Consider the following 20,121-nt stretch of genomic DNA (forward strand, 5'->3'; position numbering starts at 1 on the left):
AAATAATAATAAAATAAAACAGGAATGGAATTGATGCTGAACCCTTTAGCACTCATCCATGGATACATGAACTAAATGGTATTAAAAAATTCATACCCTTAGGATGAATTGTCAATAAATTTTGTTTATAATGACTTTAAAACCACTATTTAACAAAATCTATAAAAATATTTATTATACAACAACTCTAACTCCCAGATGAAATATTAAAGAACTTAAAACTGCATGGTTATACAAATTAAAAAGTTAATGTTAGGTTTATATATTTTTTAAGTGAAATTCATATAACACACACTTAGCCATTTTAAAATGTATAATTCAGTGGCATTTAGTGCCTTCATTATGTTTGAAAACCAACTCCCTCTAGTCTCAGAACTTTTTCAGTATGTCAGAAGAACACACTATACCCTATAAATAATCTTCCCCTATGACCACCCTCCTCCCCATTCTCTGGTGACTACTAATTTGCTATTCTGTATCTTTTGATATGCTTATTTGGGATAGTTAATATAAAATAAATCATAGAATATGTGGTCTTTCATGTATGGCTTCTTTCATTTAGTATAGTGGTTTTGAGGTTCCTCCATGCTGTAGCACGTATCACTACTTTAGTCCTTTTTATGGCTGAATAATATTGCATGGTATGTACATACAACACCACTTATTTAGCCATTCATCTACTGATGAACATTTGAGATGGTTTCATTTTCTAGTTACTGTGAATAGTGCTGCTATGAACAAACACAGGTATGTTTGAGTACTTATTTTCAATTCTTTTGGGTATATACATAGGAGTGGAATTGCTGGGTCATATGTTAATTTTGGTCACCTGAGGCAAACAGCCGACTCACTGGAAAAAGTCCCTGATGCTGGGAAAGACGGAGGACAGAAGGAGAAGAGGGCATCAGAGGATGAGATGGTTGGATGGCATCACCCATGCAATGGACATGAACTTGGACAAACTTCTGGTGATGGTGAGGGACATGGAGGCCTGGCATGCTGCAGTCCATGGGGTCGCAAAAGAGTCGGACATGACTGGGTGACTGAACAAAAAATGTTAATTCTATTTTATATTTTTGAGAAACTCCAAAACTCTTTGTCAAAGGGACTTCATCATTTTACATTCCCACAAGCAATGCACAAAGGTTCCTACTTCTCCACGTCCTTGTCAACACTTTCAACTGTTTAATTACAGCAAATCTATTGAAAGAGTATCTCATTGTGAATTTGATTTGCATTTCCTTAATAACCAATGAAGCGGAGTACCTTTTCACATGCTTGTTGGCCATTTTTATCAATACATCTCCCATGAAGAAATGTCTGTTAACTTCTTCTATCCATTTTTAAGTTCAGTTGCTTTTTTATTGTTGAGTGTATGAATTTTTTATATATTCTGATAGCAGATCCTCATTGGACATATAATTTGCAAATATTTTCTCCCATTCCATAGGTCATCTTTTCACTTTCTTGATAACGTCCTTTGGTGCACAAAGGCACTAACTCTGAGAAATTTCAATTTGTCTTTCTTCTGTTGCTTGTGCTTCTGGTGTTATAGCAAAAGAATCCATTGCCAGATATGAGGTCATGAAGACTCACCCTTACATTTTTTCCTAAGAGTAAGTTTTAGGTCAAAGACTTTAATTTAGGTCTTTGATCCATTTCGAGTTAATCTCTGTGTATGGAGTGAGGTAAGACCCCAGCTTCATTTCTTTACATGTGGATACCCACTTGTCACAGACCATTTATTGAAGAGACTATCTTTCACTGAATGATCCTGGCACTCTTACAGAAAATCAACTGGCCACAGGTATATGGGTTTACTTCTGGAATCTCAATCCTATTCCACTGATTGATCTATATATCTAACCTTATGCTAATTGTACACTATTTTACTTACAGTAGCTTTATAGTACGTTTTGGAGTTATGAACTATGAGTCCTTCAAATTTGTTTTTCTTTTTCAGTATGGCTTTGGCTATTTGGAATCTGTTGTATTCCATATGAATTTGAAGCTCAATTTCTCCATTTCTGCAAGAAAGACATTTGGAATTTTGATAGGCACTGCACTGAATCTGCAGATCACTTCTGGAAGTACTGCCACTTTAACAACATTAAGTCTTGCAATCCATGAACTTGGGATTTCTTCTTGCAACTTTTTTGCAATTTTCACTGTATAAATGTTTTGCTTCCTTGGCTAAATTTAATCCTCGTATTTTATCCTTTTGGATACTACTGTAAATGAAATTTCAAAATTTCCTTATTTAGATTTTTCATTATGAGTGTAAAAAAACACAACTGATTTTTAAAAATACCTTGAAACCTCCAACTCTTGAATTCACTTACAACTAATTTTCTGGTGCATTAGGAATCTTTAGAGTGCTCTATTTGTGGAATCATGTTATCAACAAATTAATAGGTTTACTTCTTATCAGTGTGGATGCCTTTTATTTCTTTCTCTTGCCCAACTGCACTGGCTAGGACTTCTAATCCAATGTTGATTAGTAGTAGCAAAGCTGGGGGTCTCTGTCTTGCTCCTGATCTTATGGGAAAAGTTTTCAATCTTTCACAATTTATAATGTATAACTAAGTATCATGTTAGCTGCAGATTTTTATAAATGGCCTTTATCATTTTAGGAAAGTTTCCTTCTATTCCTAGTTTTCTGAGTATTTTTATCATAAAAAGTATGTACATACTTTTGTTCTAAGTATAATAAATTATTTTACGCATAAAAGTATTACTTTAGGAGAAATCTAGGAGAGAAAGTACAATGTAAAAAAAGAAAAGAAATTCCCCTTTCAAGAAGAAAGAAAATAAAAATGTCTGATTATAAATGAACATTGACAGGTATCAAATCACTGTGATACATTTTTAAAAGAGTAATTCAACACTTCCATTTAAACACAACATTTACAATATACCAAAACCTCTCTTGAGATAATGACAGATGGAACAGAGAGCAAATAAGTAAGGATATAGCTGACCTAATCAGAACTATCAATCAACTTGATCTAGTTAACATTTACAGAATATTCTAACAACAGAATGCATACACTTCTCAAGCTTTCAGGGAAACACTTCTCAAGACAGACCTCTTTCTGGGCCATAATACACATACTCTAACAATTTAAAAAAACAGAAATCATACAAACTGTGTTCTGAGACCATGATGGAATGAAGCTAGAAATCAGTACCAGAAAAATCCCCAAATATTTGGAGACTAAACAACACACATCTAAATAACAGGGAGGTCAAAGAAAAAGTCTCACTAGAAATCTAAAATTTTATTTAAGTGAAAATAAATACATCTTATGAAAATGCACAGGATGCAGCAAAAGCATTAGGAAATTAATTTATGGCATTAAATGCATATATTAGAAAACAAGAGTCTAACCATCAATAACCATGAGTCCACCTTAGGAAACTAAAGAAAAAATAGAAATTTAAGCATCAAGCAAGCAGAAGAAAAGAAATTTAAAAATTAAGAGAAGCAATGAAATTGAAGAGAGGAAAGTAACACAAAATCAATGAAGCAAAAAACTTGGGCTCTTTAAACAGATCAATAAAATAAATAAGCCTTTAGCCAAACTAACAAAAAAAAAGGAGAAGACAAGTTTACCAGTATCAGGAGTACAAAAGGGGTCATCAACTATTGCGTCCATGGAGAATAAAAAGACAATGAAAGAATATTATGAACAATCCTATGTTCACAAGCTTAGTAAATTGGATGAAAGGGACCAACTACTTGAAAGCCTACTAAAATCCATATGCGAAGTAGATTATCTGAATAGGCCTATCATTATTAAAACAACTGAATCAGTAGTTAATAACTTGCCAACAAAGAAAATAACAGGCCCAAACAGTTTCACTGCTGAATTCTACCAGACTTATGGAAGAATTGATACCAATTCTCTACAAAATCTTCAAGATAATATGAGGGAATACTTCTTAACTCATTCTATGAGGATAGCATAATCCTAGTATCAGAACGAGATAAAGACATTACAAGAAGGGAAAACTACAGACCAGTATTTATCATGAATGCAAAAATACTCAACAAAATGTTAGCAAATTGAATGTAAAATTATATAAAAAGAATTATAAACAATAACCAAGTATGATTTATTCTAGCTATGCAAGGCTGGTTCAACATTCAAAAATTGGCCACCATAATCTACTACACATCAGTAGATAAGAAAAATCATATGCATTGACATGAAAAAACTATTTGACAACATCCTATATACACAATAAAAATTCTCCGTGAATGATATGTTTGTTTCCAAGGCAAACCATTCAATACCACAGCAACCCAAGTCTATGCCCCTACAAGTAATGCTGAAGAAGCTGAAGTTCAACGGTTCTATGAGGACCTACAAGACCTTCTAGAACTAACACCCAAAAAGATGGCCTTTTCATTACAGGGGACTGGAATGCAAAAGTAAGAAGTCAAGAGCTACCTGGAATAATAGACAAATTTGGCCTTGGAGTACAGAATGAAGCAGGGCAAAGGCTAATAGAGTTTTGCCAAGAGAACGCACCACTCATAGCAAACACCCTCTTCCAATAACACAAGAGAAGACTCTACACATGGACATCACCAGATGGTCAATACCAAAATCAGACTGATTACATTCTTTGCAGCCAAAAATGGAGAAGTTCTATACAGTCAGCAAAAACTATAAAGAGACCAGGAACTGACTGCAGCTCAGATCATGAATTCCTTACTGCCAAATTCAGACTTAAATTGAAGAAAGTAGGGAAATCCACTAGACCATTCAGGTATGACCTAAATCAAATCCCTTACGATTACACGGTAGAAGTGAAAAATAGATTCAAGGGATTAGATCTGATAAGAGTCTCTGAAGAATTATGGATGGATGTTCATGACATTGTACAGGAGGCAAGACCAGCCCCAAGAAAAAGAAATGCAAAAAGACAAACTGGTTGTCTGAGGAGGCTTTACAGATAGCTGTGAATAGAAGAGAAGTGAAAGGCAAAGGAGAAAAGGAAAGATATACCCATTTGAATGCACAGTTCCAATGAATAGCAAGGAGAGATAAGAAAGCCTTTCTCAGTGATCAGTGCAAAGAAATAGAGGAAAACAACAGAATGGGAAAGACTAGAGATCTCTTCAAGAAAATTAGAGATACCAAGGGAACATTTCATGCAAAGATAGGCACAATTAAGGACAGAAATGGTATGGACCTAACAGAAGCAGAAGATATTAAGAGGCGGTGGCAAGAATACACAGAAGAACTGTAAGAAAAAGATCTTCATGACCCAGATAATCATGATGGTGTGATCACTCACCTAGAGCCAGACATCCTGGAATGCGAAGTCAAGTGGGCCTTAGGAAGAATGACTACAAACAAAGCTGGTAGAGGTGATGGAATTCCAGTTGAGCTCTTTCAAATCCTAAGAGATGATGCTGTGAAAATGCCGCACTCAATATGCCAGCAAATTTGGAAAACTCAGCAGTGGCTACAGGACTGGAAAAGGTCAGTTTTCATTCCAATTCCAAAGAAAGGCAATGCGAAAGAATGCTCAAACTACCACACAATTGCACTCATCTCACATGCTAGTAAAGTAATGCTCAAAATTCTTCAACCCAGGCTTCAACAGTACGTGAACCATGAACTTCCAGATGTTCAAGCTGGATTTAGAAAAGGCAGAGGAACCAGAGATCAAATTGCCAACATCCACTGGATCATGGAAAAAGCGAGAGAGTCCCAGAAGAACATCTATTTCTGCTTTATTGACTATGCCAAAGCCTTTGATTGTGTGGATCACAACAAACTGGAAAATTCTTCGAGATGGGAATACCAGACCACCTTACCTGCCTCCTGAGAAATCTGTATACAGGTCAAGAACCAACAGTTAGAACTGGACATGGAACAACAGACTGGTTCCAAATAGGAAAAGGAGTACATCAAGGTTGTATATTGTCACCCTGCTTATTTAACATATATGCAGAGTATATCATGAGAAACGCTGGACTGGATGAAGCACAAGCTGGAATCAAGACTGCCGGGAGAAATATCAATAACCTCAGATATGCAGATGACACCACTCTTATGGCATGTAGTGAAAAAGAACTAAAGAGTGTCTTGATGAAAGTGAAAGAGGAGAGTGAAAAGTTGGCTTAAAACTAAACATTCAGAGAACTAAGATCATGGCATCTGGCCCCATCACTTCATGGGAAATAGATGGGGAAACAAGGGAAACAGTGACAAACTATTTTGGGGGGTCCAAAATCACTGCAGATGGTGACTGCAGCCATGAAATTAAAAGATGCTTGCTCCTTAAAAGAAAAGTTATGACCAACCTAGACAGCACCTTAAAAAGCAGAGACATTACTTTGCAGACAATGGTCTGTCTAGTCAAAGTTTTGGTTTTTCCAGTAGTCATGTATGGATGTGAGAGTTGGACTATAAAAAAAGCTGAGCACAAAGAATTGATGCTTTTGAACTGTGGTGTTGGAGAAAACTCTTGAAGAGTCCCTTGGACAGCAAGGAGATTCAACCAGTCCATCCTAAAGGAAATCAGTCATGAATATTCATTGGAAGGACTGATGCTGAAGCTGAAACTCCAATACTTTGGCCACCTGATGCGAAGAGCTGACTCATTTGAAAAGACCCTGATGCTGGGAAAGATTGAAGGACAGAGGAGAAGGGGACAACAGAGGATGAGATGGTTGGATGGCATCACCAACTCGATGGACAGGAGTTTGAGTAAACTCCAGGAGTTGGTGCTGGACAGGGGAGCCTGGCGTACTGCAGTCCATGGGATTGCAGAGTCGGACACAACTGAGTGACTAAACTGAATTATAAACCTGAATAAAATTAAAATCCCTCAATTTAATTTTTAAAAAACTGCAGCTTCCTCCACCTCAAACTATAGGTAACAATATAACCAAGGGTAAGAAATTAGAAGTCTTCCCTGCTAATATCAGGAACAAGGCAAGGATATCATTTCTGTCTACTCCTATTCAATGTGTAATGAAGTCCTAGCTAGCACAATAAGAAAAGGAAATAAAAGGTATACAAATTGGGGACAAAACAATTAAAGTGATATTTTCTGTTGATTCTTTGGGATGGATATATATATCCCAAAAAAATCACTAAGAACTCCAAGAACTAACAAGCAAATACAGACGGGTCATAGGACATAAGGTTAATACACAAAAGTTAACTGCTTTCAAATACACCAGTAATAAGTGCTCAGAAATTTAAAAACATTTAGCAGAGCCCCAAAGAAAACAATAAAACACTTGGGTATAGATCTAACAATATGTATAGGATCTACCAGTAGAAACCTACAAAACACTAATGAAAGAAAAAAAACATAAATAAATGGAGAGGTATTCCATGTTCATATGTTAGAAAACTAAACATTAAGATATCAGTTCTTTCCAACTTCATTTGTAAGTTCAATGCAATCTCAATCAAATCACCAAAGTCTATTTTGTAGATATCAACAAACTGATGTAAAAGTTTATATGGAAAGGCAAATGCCCTGGAAGAGCCAAGATAAAAGTGAAGAGAAACAAAGCTGGAAGATGCCCTATTACCCAATTTCAAGACTTAATATAAAGCTACAGTATTTGAGCTTCCCTGGTGGCTCAATAGATAAAGAATCTACCTGCAATGCAGGAGACACAGGAGATGGAGGTTCACCCCCTGGGTTAGGAAGATGCCCTGGAGAAGGAAATGGCAATCCACTGCAGTATTCTTGCCTGAAAAATCCCATGGACTGAGGAACCTGGTGGGCTACAGTACAATGGCTTGCAAAGAGTCGGACACAACTGAGCAACTTGGCACAGAATTTGGGACAGAGTAGTTGTCAAAAGAATAGACACACAGATCAGTGGAACAGACTAGAGAGCCTAGAATTAGACCCACACAAATATACTCAACTGATCATGTAACAAATAGAATTTTTTATCACAATGGACAGTAACTAGTTTTGGAACCCTAAATTCAAGTCTTCCCAATAATGCTGATTAAGCACAATCTCCATTTTATTAACACCCCAAAATGATAAATCCTACTTTGTTTATACTGAAAGTATATCTATAATTAGAAGCACTGAAGTATGAATTGGAACAATTCAATAGCTATGTAAAAGGTGGCAACTAACTGAACAACAATTTCACACAAGTACCAGAAAATATTGCTTTCCCCAAATGTTAACAATAGTCAGAAAAGTAGTTAAAGAATATATTTTCTGAATTCGGTCTTCGAGTCTCAGCTTAATTGTTACCTTGGGAGGCCCTCTGTGACCCCTAGGGTAAGTTAAACCTGTCTGTAGTGTAACTAGACAGAATCCTATCAGTTCAGTTCAGTTAAATCGCTCAGTCGTGTGCGACTCCTGGAACCTCACGGACTGCAGCACGCCAGGCCTCCCTGTCCATCACCAACTCCTGGAGTTTACTCAAACTCATGTCCATTGAGTCTCTTTTGTAATCATTATGTTAATTATATTAAACTAATATAATTATATATAACTAATACAGTGATATTAATGTGCATACACATTATAGACTGTACACTCCAGAAGGTCAAAGACCTTTTCTTATTCACTAACTCCTTGTGCAATGTCTGACACAAGGAAATGCTCAATAAATATCTGTTGAATTTAACTGCATAAAGCATGTGTTGTGAAGAAGGGCCATAAAAATCTCAGTCATCAGAAACACTTACCAAAAAACTACAGAAACTTTATACATGTGTCTTTAAATGTCAGAGAAAAAGGTTCATTAAAGCCATCAGAATTTTTTCATTAACTTACAAAATGGAAAGGGATTTTGTGAAAGAAAAACGTATGTAAGAGAAATGGGAATAATCAAGATCATCCAGCCACAACTCAGATCAGTAGTTATCAATCTCACTGCACAGCTTGCACTAGTTTAAATAGTAATGAGACTGCTTCCCCAGAATCTTCTCATTTTATGAACGGCAAAACTAAGGCCAAACATTGAAGATAACAAAATCACTGCAGATGGTGATTGCAGCCATGAAATTAAAAGACACTTACTCCTTGGAAGGAAAGTTATGACCAACCTAGATAGCCTATTGAAAAAGATATTTTTTTCAGAGAGATTACTTTGTCAACAAAGGTTGGTCTAGTCAAGGCTATGGTTTTTCCAGTGGTCATGTATGGATGTGAGAGTTGGACTGTGAAGAAAGCTGAGCACCAAAGAATTGATGCTTTTGAACTGTGGTATTGGAGAAGACTCTTGAGAGTCCCTTGGACTGCAAGGAGAGACAACCAGTCCATCCTAAAGGAGATCAGTCCCGGGTGTTCATTGGAAGGACTGATGCTGAAGCTGAAACTCCAATACTTTGGCCACCTGATGTGAAGAGCTGACTCATTTGAAAAGACCCTGATGCTGGGAGGGATTGGGGGCAGGAGAAGGGGACGACAGAGGATGAGATGGTTGGATGGCATCACTGACTCAATGGACTTGAGTTTGGGTGAACTCCGGGAGTTGGTGATAGACAGGGAGGCCTGGCGTGCTACGATTCATGGGGTCGCAAAGAGTTGGACACCACTGAGCGACTGAACTGAACTGACCAAAATACTGGAGCAGATACTAGACTGGAGAAGATACTAGAACAGTAAATATTAGTTCCCTAGGGTAACTTACTCAGCTTTGCTCCCTGGTAAAATAAAAATTGGGGTGCTTAAATGAGGTAAGAGTATGACATTACTTTGCAAACTGAATAGCATAATATAATGAACACTTTGTGGCTTGTATGTATTCTAAGATGCTTGTTGTTATAGAACTGAATTTTTGATGTTCAGTTCAGTCGCTCAGTCATGTCCATCTCTTCGCGACCCCATGAATTGCAGCACGCCAGGCCTCCCTGTCCATCACCAACTTCCAGAGTTTACTCAAACTCATGTCCATCGAGTCAGTGATGCCGTCCAGCCATCTCATCCTCTGTCGTCCCCTTCTCCTCCTGCCCCCAATCCCTCCTAGCATCAGGGTCTTTTCAAATGAGTCAACTCTTCGCATGAAGGGGCCAAAGTATTGGAGTTTCAGCTTCAGCATCAGTCCTTCAATCTTTCCCAGCATCAGGGTCTTTCACCTGATATAAACAGCCAAGTCAGTAGAAAAGTCCCTGATGCTGGGAAAGGTTGAGGGCAGAAGAGGGCATCAGAGGATGAGATGGCTGGATGGCATCACCAATGTAATGGACATGAACTTGGGCAAACTTCGGGAGATGGTGAGGGACAGGGAGGCCTGGCGTGTGTAGTCCTTGGGGTTGCAAAGAGTGGGACGTGACTCAGCAACTTAACAACAACACTGTTTTAGTACCTATGATTACTGAATACAATCAACACACACAGTATGTGCCAGCAACCTCCTGATGCATGACAATGGTTTAAAATATGCCTGCTAGGGCTGAACAGGCTTCCCTGGTGGCACAAACTGTAAAGAATCTGCCTGCAACGCAGGAGACGTTCGATCCCTGGGTAGGGAAGACCTCCTGGAGAAGGGAAAAACAACCCACTCCAGTATTGTTGCCTGGAAAATCCCATGGACAGAGGAGTCTGGCTGGCTACAGTCTATGGGGTTACAAACAGTCAGACACGACTGAGCAACTTACACACACACACACACACGGCTGAACAGGTGAGATCACCTATTAAATGAAAGATTTTGGGGTTTTCATATTATGTGTAAGTATGTACTGGTTGCTGTAATGCTTCTCAAACTTTAATATGCACACTTATCACTGGGGATTTTGTCAGAATTCAAATTATGGTTCAACAGATGGGGCTTGAGATTTCTAACAAGGTGCCAGGTGATGCTGGTGGTCTGAACTTTTAAAGTAAGGTAGAAAAAACGGTCCCCAATCTTTCTGGCACCAGGGACTGTTTTTGTGGGAGACAAATTTTCCACTGAAGGAGGATGGGGATGGTTTCAGAACAACTGAAGTGCAATACAAGTATTGTGCATCAGCTCCACCTCAGATCAAGCATTAGATTCCAGAGGTTGGGGACCCTTGATATAGAACATACAAAGAATTTACTCTGGGAGTTCCCTCCTGGTCGAGTGATTAGGGTTCCGGATTTCACTGCCACGGACTTGGTTTGATCCCTGGTCAGGGAACTGAGATCCTGTATGGGGCGGCCAAAAACATATTTACTGAAACTAGCACTACTAGCTAGGAGAAGGAAATGGCAACCCACTCCACTGTTCTTGCCTAGAGAATTCCGTGGACAGAGGAGACTGGTGGGCCGCTGTCAACGGGGTTGCAGAGAGTCATACACGACTGAAGCGACTTAGCATGCATGCATGCATTGGAGAAGGAAATAGCAACCCACTTCAGTATTCTTGCCTGGAAAATCCCAGGGACAGAGGAGCCTGGTGGGCTGCTGTCTATGGGGTCGCACAGAGTCGGACACGACTGAAGCGACTTAGTAGCAGCACCATACTAGCTAATAAGACTTACCGTCCTTCCGTTTTCTATGACTCTGAAGTGATACTACTGTCATTCCTACTCAACACACAAGACTAAGGCACACAGAAATGAACTTTCCCTAGATCACAAAGCTGATTATGTGCGGAACCAGGATACGAACTTAGGCTCCGGACTCGGCAGGGCACTCGTAAGCGCTCCACAGTATCGGGAAATGATGGAAGTTGACAGGGAGATTCAGAATTCTACACCATGTAGTTACTAAGGTACCACTCTTCCAAAAGTAGGGTCCCTGCTATCATTGTGCGTCTGGTTGTCAACGCTGAAGAGCAGAGGAAAGAGACCCCGAGTCTCCCTCTCAATAAGGCGCGGCTGTGGGGAAGGGACGACACACGCCTGAACCTTCCCGACTTTGGGACGGGCTCCTAGGGAAGACGCTAGGGACCCTGCAGGTCCGCCGGCCGTCCGCAGGCGGCCGGGAGGGGGCGGGGCCTGCGCCAGCTAAAGGTTCCGCGCGGGGCGTACCAACGCGCGCCGGGGAAGGGGTACCAGAGGCCGGGCCGGCGCTGCTGCCTCCGCGCCCGTAGCCGAAGCCTCGGAAGCCCTTCACCCGGCCCTCGGCTCCCTTGTGGAAATGGGACTCCGGGCTTCTCTTGCCCCACAGCCGCTTCCTTAAAGACTTCCTCCGGCCCCTCGGTCGAGTGGGAGGCCCCGGAAATGGGGGCCGAGCGGCACCTGGCCAGCCGCCGGGGAGAGTGTCCAGTCGCTTACCAACTCCACCGCGCCCCCACGCAAACGCACCCACTCCGGAGCCGCCGCCGCTGCCCTTACCAGCTCTTTGGGGGGCTTCTCCTGGGTTTTTCCAAACAGCCCCATGGTGAACTGAACTCGTCTCGCCCCTCCCGGCTTTCCGTTCCCCGCGCCTCGGCAGGTCACGGGCAGCCGCCTGGGCGGGGCTGCTGAGAGGCAAGGAGCCTGGGCGCCAGGAGCAGGGAGCGGCCGCGGGGAGCCTAGTGCGCATGCGCCGAACTCGTGCGCAGACTCGGGGCGGAGGTTTTGTCAGAAAGGTTGACGCAATCGCGCACTTACGGGGAGGGGACTTGTGGAGCCAGGTAAGTAGCTAGGTGTGTTTTTCTGAGGCGTGGAGGTGATTCCTCCGAAGGATGCGAACTTACTGGCTGAACCCGGTGATTACAGCTGCGCCTGCTCACCTAAATCTGTATATTGTTGTTCCGGAAGTCTGTTTTTCGGTCGCTCAGTCGTGTCTGACTCTGCGACCCCAGGGACTCCAGCACGCCAGGCTTCCCTGTCCTTCACCATCTCCCGGACTTTGCTCAAACTACTGTCTATTGAGTCGGGTGATGCCATCCAACCATCTCATCCACTGTCATCCGTTTCTCTTGCCCGCAGTCTTTCCCAGCATCAGGGTCTTTTCCAAAGAGTCGGATCTTTACATCAGGTGGCGAAAGGTTTGAAGCTTCACCTTCAGTCCTTCCGGTGAATATTCAGGGTTGATTTCCTTTAGGATTGACTGGTTTGATCTCCTTACTGTCCGGAAGTCTGTATCTCCGCCCAAACAAGATACTTTTATAACCACTTTCCTAAGATCATAAGCACCTCACATGCAGCGAGCCAAAAATGACCGCTTCCTCCCGCCAGAGCTGCTCCTCCCCTCTGTTGTCTCCACCATGGCCTAGTCACTAAAACCCGGGCATCATTCTTTCTCCCCTCTCCTTCCAAGTCCCAACAGTTTTAACTTTTCAATTTTTTAAGGAACTCCATCCCTCCCCTTTGATCTCCAATGTCACAACTTCTGTTCAGGCCATGGCAATTTCCCATGGGGATAATTCCTACCTGCTTTGTGCCTGTGTGTGCGCGTGTGTCTGTGTGGCCCTGCAGTCTGCATAGACCATGGGGGTGCTAAGTCACTTCAGTAATGTCTGACCCTTTGCGACCCTATGGACCATAGCCTGCCAGGTTAGTGGGATTCTCCAGGCAAGAATACTGGAGTTGGTTGCCATGCCCTCCTCCAGGGGATCTTCCTGACTAAGGGATCAAATTTGGGTCTCTTAGGTCTCCCGTGTTGGCAGGCAGATTCTTTAACACTAGCACTACCTGGGAAGCCCACATAGACTGTAACCTTAATAAAATTCTCAAAGGACTCTGTGACTAGAAAGAAGTAGTTGCATTTAAGCTGAGCGGTCTCTGAATCTACACGGGTGAGCTGCTGGTTGTTCTCATTACCTTGTCTCATGATAGTGAAGAATCTACTTATTTATGACCTCAACCCCATACTCCCATCTCTGGTAGGACTGTAAAATTGTACAACCATTCTGAAAATATTTTGGCAGGTTCTTTAAATGATAAACATATATCTGCCTCATGCCATTTCCACTGCTAGTTATTTATCCAAGAGGAGGAAAAGCACATGTGATTACAAAGACTTGTACTGGCATCCTTTTTTGTATTTGCTGAGAAATGGAAATAATCCAAAGGTCCATCAACAAGTAAATGGATAAACCAGTTGTGGTAGATAATAAAAACAGAACAAACTGGATACCTGCATCAACATGGATGAATCTCAAAATAGTTATGCTGAGTGAAAGAAGCCAGGAAATAAAGTACATCTGTATGATTTCATTTCTGTAATATTCTAGAAAATGCAAACTCTAGTGATAGTAGATCAGTGGTAGCTAGGGGACGGGAGTTGTTTTTGAAAGAGGCAAGAAGGAGAGATTGCAAAGGGACATAAAGAATATTTGGGGAGGAGATGGACATCTTGCTTGTGGCATCCGTATCACAGATATATGCTGTTGTCAAAAATTGGACACTTCAACATGGAAGCAGCCTAAATGTCCATTAATAGGTGAATGGATAAAGAAGATGTTGTAGATATGGATAATACAATGGAGTATTACTGAGCCATAAAAAAGAATGAAATAATGCCATTTGTAGCAACATGGATGGATCTAGAGATTATTATACTAAATGAAGTAAGTCAGACAGAAGAGGGCAAATATCATACACTATCACTTACGTGCTGAATCTAAAAAACAATCAAATGAACTTGTTTGTAAAATAAACAGACTCAGACATAGAAAACAAACTCATGGTTCCTAAAATGGAAAGGAGGAGGGGCAAGAGATATACACTGCTATATATAAAACGACAGGACCTACTGTATAGCACACGGGACTATATTCAATATATTGTAATAACCAAAAGTGGAAAAGAATCTGAAAAAGATATATAACAATCACTTTGTGTACACCTGAAACACACACTGTGAATCAACTATACTTCAATAAAAATAGATGCTTTAATTTGTATACTTTACATCAACGTACTTCAATAATGTTCTAAAAAATAGCAGTACATGTTCATTGTAAAAAGTAATACTTAACACACTCACTTTCTCAGGGAAAAAGTTCTCAAATTATTTATAGTTATTTAAATAATTGGTATGAATTCTTTGTGGCTTTTACTTTGGAGAATATATTTTTAATATAGTTTTACTTATTTGGGATCATATTCTACATATTGTTTTGCAATCTTCTTTTTAAAAAATTTTGCATAGATTTTCATTGATGTTAATATCTAGAGCTAAGGGATTCCAAAGCAGAAATGTACTATTATTTATTTAACCATTTCCCTTTTGTATAACAATGTGGTTTCCAATTTTCCCCTTTAACAATAGACACAGTTTAAAGCACAAGTTTTAAAGTACTAACTATATACTCTGTATAGGTTGCACAGTTTGAACTACCAACAGTGTACTAGAGTTCTCTTTTCCCTAAATGCTTGCTGACAATGAATATCATTAATCACTTACATGTTTGCCAATTCAAGGGTATATTGTTTTAAATTTTCATTTCTCTGATTACCAGTCTAGATGAGCATCTTTTTGTATACTTCTTGGCTATTTGAATCTTTTTTGTGAATTGCCTTTTTGTATCCTTTGCCCATTTTGCATTGAATTGTCTCCCTTTTTTTTTTGTTGTTATTTTTTTTAGTATGATGGAGCTCTCTGAAGATAAGAGATCTGTGGAAATGTTTTGAAGTCTCCTTCACCATACCCCTCTTCTTTTTTTTTTTTTTTTTTTTTGAGCATGAACTATAAAGCAGCAATTTTTCAGGCGGGGGGACACTGGACTTCCAGTTAGTCAATGATATTTATCAAATACTTATTATATATTAAGCACTCTATAGGCTCTAAGAAAACAACAATGAACAAAAAGAACCTCATACACTCTGATGAGAAGGACAAGTACTAAATAATGGTGATAAATAAAATCAAGTGAATTCCACAAATGTGTAAAATTCTGACTATAGGAAGCACATGGTGAATAGTGACTCTTCTCTGAGCCTATTTTGCTTTATTGTGCCTCACAGATACTGCTTTTTTTTTTTTAACAGTTAGTTTGTGGCAACCTTGCATCACTGAGTCTCTTGGCACCATTTTTTCAATGACATTTGCTCACATTGTTTCTATGTCACATTTTGGTAATTCTAGCAACATTTCAAACTTCTTCACTATTACTATATTTGCTATGGTGATCTGTGATCAGTGACCTCTGATGTTACTATTGTAAAAGTCATACAACTTATTGAAGCCTCAGATGATGGTTAGCCTTTTTTAGCAATAAACTATTTTTTATATGTACATTTTTTAGACATAATGCCATTGCACACTTAATGGACTACAGTGTAGTGTAAACATAAGTTTTATATACACTGGGAAACCAAAAAATTCACGTGACAAGCTTTCTTGCGTTATTCGCTTTATTGAGGTGGTCTGGAATCAACTCACAGAAACTCCAAGGTATGCCTGTATAAGCTGAGCCCTGAAGGATGAGCAAGCGGAGAGATGAAGTTTCCAGTGCAAAAGAAACAGCATGTGCCCAGAGCCTTCCCAGTTACTAGATGGGGGTTTGTGATACAAGCATTTCATTTACTAAATGCACTTGTCTAAAGTTGGTCATCGACTCTCCACTCCCAATGCAAGGGGCCTGGTTTCGATCCCTGCTCGGGAAACTAGATCCTATCTGCTGCATCTAGGAGTTCATGTGCTGCAACTAAAGACTCCACATGCCACAACCAAGACCCAACAGAGCCAAAGAAATAAAAGTAAATAAAAATAAAGTTGGTCATCAAGGACAGAGAGGTCAGAGTGTGCAGGACGTTTGATTTGGCGTGTGGCATCCTATGGAAATATGCCACCCATAGCTACTGACAGAGCCTTAAAAATACATCAATGCGGTTGCTGCTCAGTGACTGGAACGGCACTGTGCACCCTCCACACATTTTCCAGGCTCCACTCTTACAGCAACATTTACTTTCTATTCGTCTCCTGACACTGCCTTGGCATTGGACGACCCTGTTAGCTCAGATAGTAAAGAATCTGCCTGCAATGCAGATTTAATCCCTAGGGTTTAATCCCTAGGTCGGGAAGATTTCCTGGAGAAGGGAATGGCTACCCCCTCCAGTATTCTTGCCTGGAGAATTCTATGGACAGACTGTGGAGTTGCAAAGAGTCGGACATGATTGACTGACTAACACTTTGAACAATGCTGTGGCTGTAATTTATCCTTCCTACATGGGCCTCAGGAAGCTTGCACCGGATCCTCCCACCTGCTGAGACTCACATCTGAGGGGGTGGGAAGAACTAAGTGAGCAGGCATTCTGGCTCTTTGCTCCTGCCAAGCACCGCAAGTGTTTAACAGGATTGCACTCCCTTCCATATGTTCACACAGAAATTTATTCACACATATTTTTAAGGTTTTATATGCACTCTCCTGATCCCTGAAAAATACTATAAATAGATGCACATCCTTGTTCTGAAAAGTGTCTCAATTCCCAATGCTTTAAAATTTCCCTAAATTTGAAATGACAAATAGAAAGTACTGTTTTCCCTGCTTCCCCCAGTTTGTCCTTGCTTATTTCAGTAAGATTTCCTACCTTAGAGAGCTTCCTGGCTTACAACTGTTCCTCATACACCAGGTAGACTGTTTAATGAAATGCTTTGGGCAAGAAAGTCACAATCCAATTCCTAGGAGGAATGTTGACCTAATAAAAACAAGATATACCTTGTTTTATACAACAAATGGACTGTGAAAATTTTAGCTATAAACTGACCTTTGGGAAACTGAATTCCCTCCCATACCTTATTTAATAATTTTGGAGTGGATTTCTTAATTTCTGACTAACCTCCAGTGTGAGGGACTCCTGACCACAGTTTATGACTTGAGATAAGGCAAAGAGAAACTTTGAATCATCTCCTGCCCGTTTCCAACCTTCCTCCACCAACCTTACAATGACTCTGGTATTAAGACTCCTATTTTAGGGCTTCCCTCAAGCTCAGACAGTAAAGAATCTGCCTGCAATGCAGGGGACCTGGGTTCAGTCCCTGGGTTCAGAAGATCCCCTGAAGTAGGAAATGGCAACCTATTCTAGTATTGCCTGGAGAATCCCATGGACAGAGAAGCCTGGCGGGCTACAGTCCATAAGGTCACATACGGTTGGACGCGACTGAGCACCTTTCATTAGATTCTACAAGGCTACTTTAACAAAGTATGACAAATCAGGTGGTTCAAAACAACATAAATTTATTCTTTCACAGTTCTGGAGCCAGAAATCCAAAAGCAAGGTGTCAGTAGGGCCATTCAATAGGGCCATGCTCCATCTGAGACTCTGGGGAGGATCATTCCTTGCCCTTTTCCAGGTTCTGGTGATGGCCATCAATCACTGGCTTTCCTTGGCTTGCCACTGCATCACTCCAATCTCTGCCTCCGTTACTATGTAGTGTTTCTATTAGTAAGCTTGGGGTGCCGAAACAAAATACCAAAGACTGGGTGGATCAAACAATAGAAATTTATTTTCTAGTAGTTCTAGAGGCTGAAAGTCCAAGAAAAGTGCCAGCCTGGGGAGAGCTCTCTTCCTGGCTTGGCCTTCTCGCTAGTACCTCACATGGTAGAGACATAACCTTCTCTTATAAGAGTACTAATAACTATTGCTTTCTCTTATAAGAGTACTAATCTGTCATGAGGTCCCCACCTCAAGGCCTCATCTAAACCTAATCATTTCCCAAAAGACCCTTCTCCAAATACCATCACACAGGGTGTTAGGGCTCCAATGAATAATGGATCTGGGGAGGGGGGACACAAGCCAGTCCACAGGGATTTTCTCCTCTCTGTAAGCACAGCAGTCCTACTGTATGAAGGGTTCACCCTAATTCAGCATGACCTCATTTTAACTATATCTGCAATGACCCTATTTCCAAATAAGGTCACATTCTGAGGTACTGGGGGTTTTAGAACATCATCTTTTGAAGGGGCACAATTCAACCTCCAACAATCTTCATGTATACACATGGGTCCTACACTTGAAAGAAAGTGATAGAGGGTGGAGGCAAACCGGTTAGCTGAATTCTTTAAACAACAACAAACTTCTGTCCTCCATCGTACCCCAAAGTAGGGGTAGTTCCCATTTGGGAGGGCTCAGTACATATCTGATGACTGGCTCTCGCTTGAAGTGAGTACTGTCCCTGGGAAATCACAGTAATCACTGCAGCCACCCTGTATTGCCCTCTAGAGCTCCATTTCTACCACCAAGGCTCCTCTCATGGGAGACTATATGCCTTTTCTCATTTCTCCACAGCATAGTGGGGACAAAGCCTGAACTTAAAAAAATCAAACGACAGGATACTGTACTTATACTCTGTAATAACCTGTATGAGAAAAGAATCTTAAAAAGAGTGGATATATGTATACTTTGGCCACCTGATGCAAAGAACTGACTCGTTGGAAAAGACCCTGATGCTGGAAAGATTAAAGACAGGAGAAGGGGACAACAGAGGATGAGATGGTTGGATAGCATCACCAACTCTACGGACATGAGTTTGAGCAAGTTCCAGGAGTAGGTGATGGACAGGGAAGCCTGGCGTACTGCAGTCCATGGGGTCGCAAAGAGTTGGACATGACTGAGCGACTGAACTGATATGTATATGTATAACTGATTCACTTTTATTTATAGCAGAAAATAGCATTGTAAATCAACTATACTCCAATAAAAAACTAAAAATCAAAATAAAGCAGATCAAAAATATAACTGGACAAGTTCTATTTTAAACCATAAGAAAAGTCAAACTGAATTTTTAAGCAATACTTTACTAAAGTCTCCAAGAAACAGTATCAGAATCAGAAAGTGTGAGCGTGCAGCTCACACATTCAATGTTTTGGGGACTGGAAATTCTGAAAAACTCACTGCAAACCACATAGTTTTAATAACATATAGCCACACTATTTTATGTGCATGGTTTGTCTCTCAGAAAAGTAAGTGAAATCAGTAATAAAGACAGTAACGTGTTCAAATAAGTGTGTGTCCTGGTGCATTTGTACATATGTGTAAACCTACAGAATCACTACATAGATCAATATTTAAAATATTTCTGAATCTTAGAAGGCTCCATCATCCCTGTTTCTAGTCAACATCCCCAAAAGAGAACCATTAGTCTAATTTCTATCTCTATAGATTTAGTTTCAGCTCTTCTTGAACTTTATGTAAATGGAATCAAATAGTATGCTTGATTTTAATGATTGGATAGAGGAACAGAAGGCAAGGCCTTTGGCAGGATAAAATGGTGAAGCAAGATTGAGACACCCCCCACCCCGAAGCTAGTAGCCATGATGAC

The 20,121-nt window shown here is 40.3% G+C and overlaps 1 protein-coding gene across 3 annotated transcripts in view; it reads right to left on the reverse strand.

Annotated features, from left to right (window-relative positions):
* LOC101107266 (charged multivesicular body protein 3) overlaps nucleotides 1–20,121 on the reverse strand; it is an 87,556-nt gene that overhangs the window by 31,978 nt on the left and 35,457 nt on the right. For 2 of the 3 annotated variants that reach the window (XM_004005892.6, XM_042246067.2), the window contains exon 1: nucleotides 12,264–12,400. The exons of the other annotated variant lie outside the window; for it this stretch is intronic. In XM_004005892.6, the coding sequence (XP_004005941.1) occupies nucleotides 12,264–12,308 (45 nt within the window). In that variant the 5' untranslated portion in view covers nucleotides 12,309–12,400. Of the gene's footprint in view, nucleotides 1–12,263; nucleotides 12,401–20,121 lie in introns of those variants that run through there. 3 annotated transcript variants of the gene reach the window in all.

This window comes from Ovis aries, chromosome 3 (genome assembly GCF_016772045.2).
Source record: "Ovis aries strain OAR_USU_Benz2616 breed Rambouillet chromosome 3, ARS-UI_Ramb_v3.0, whole genome shotgun sequence".
Lineage (NCBI taxonomy): Eukaryota > Metazoa > Chordata > Mammalia > Artiodactyla > Bovidae > Ovis > Ovis aries.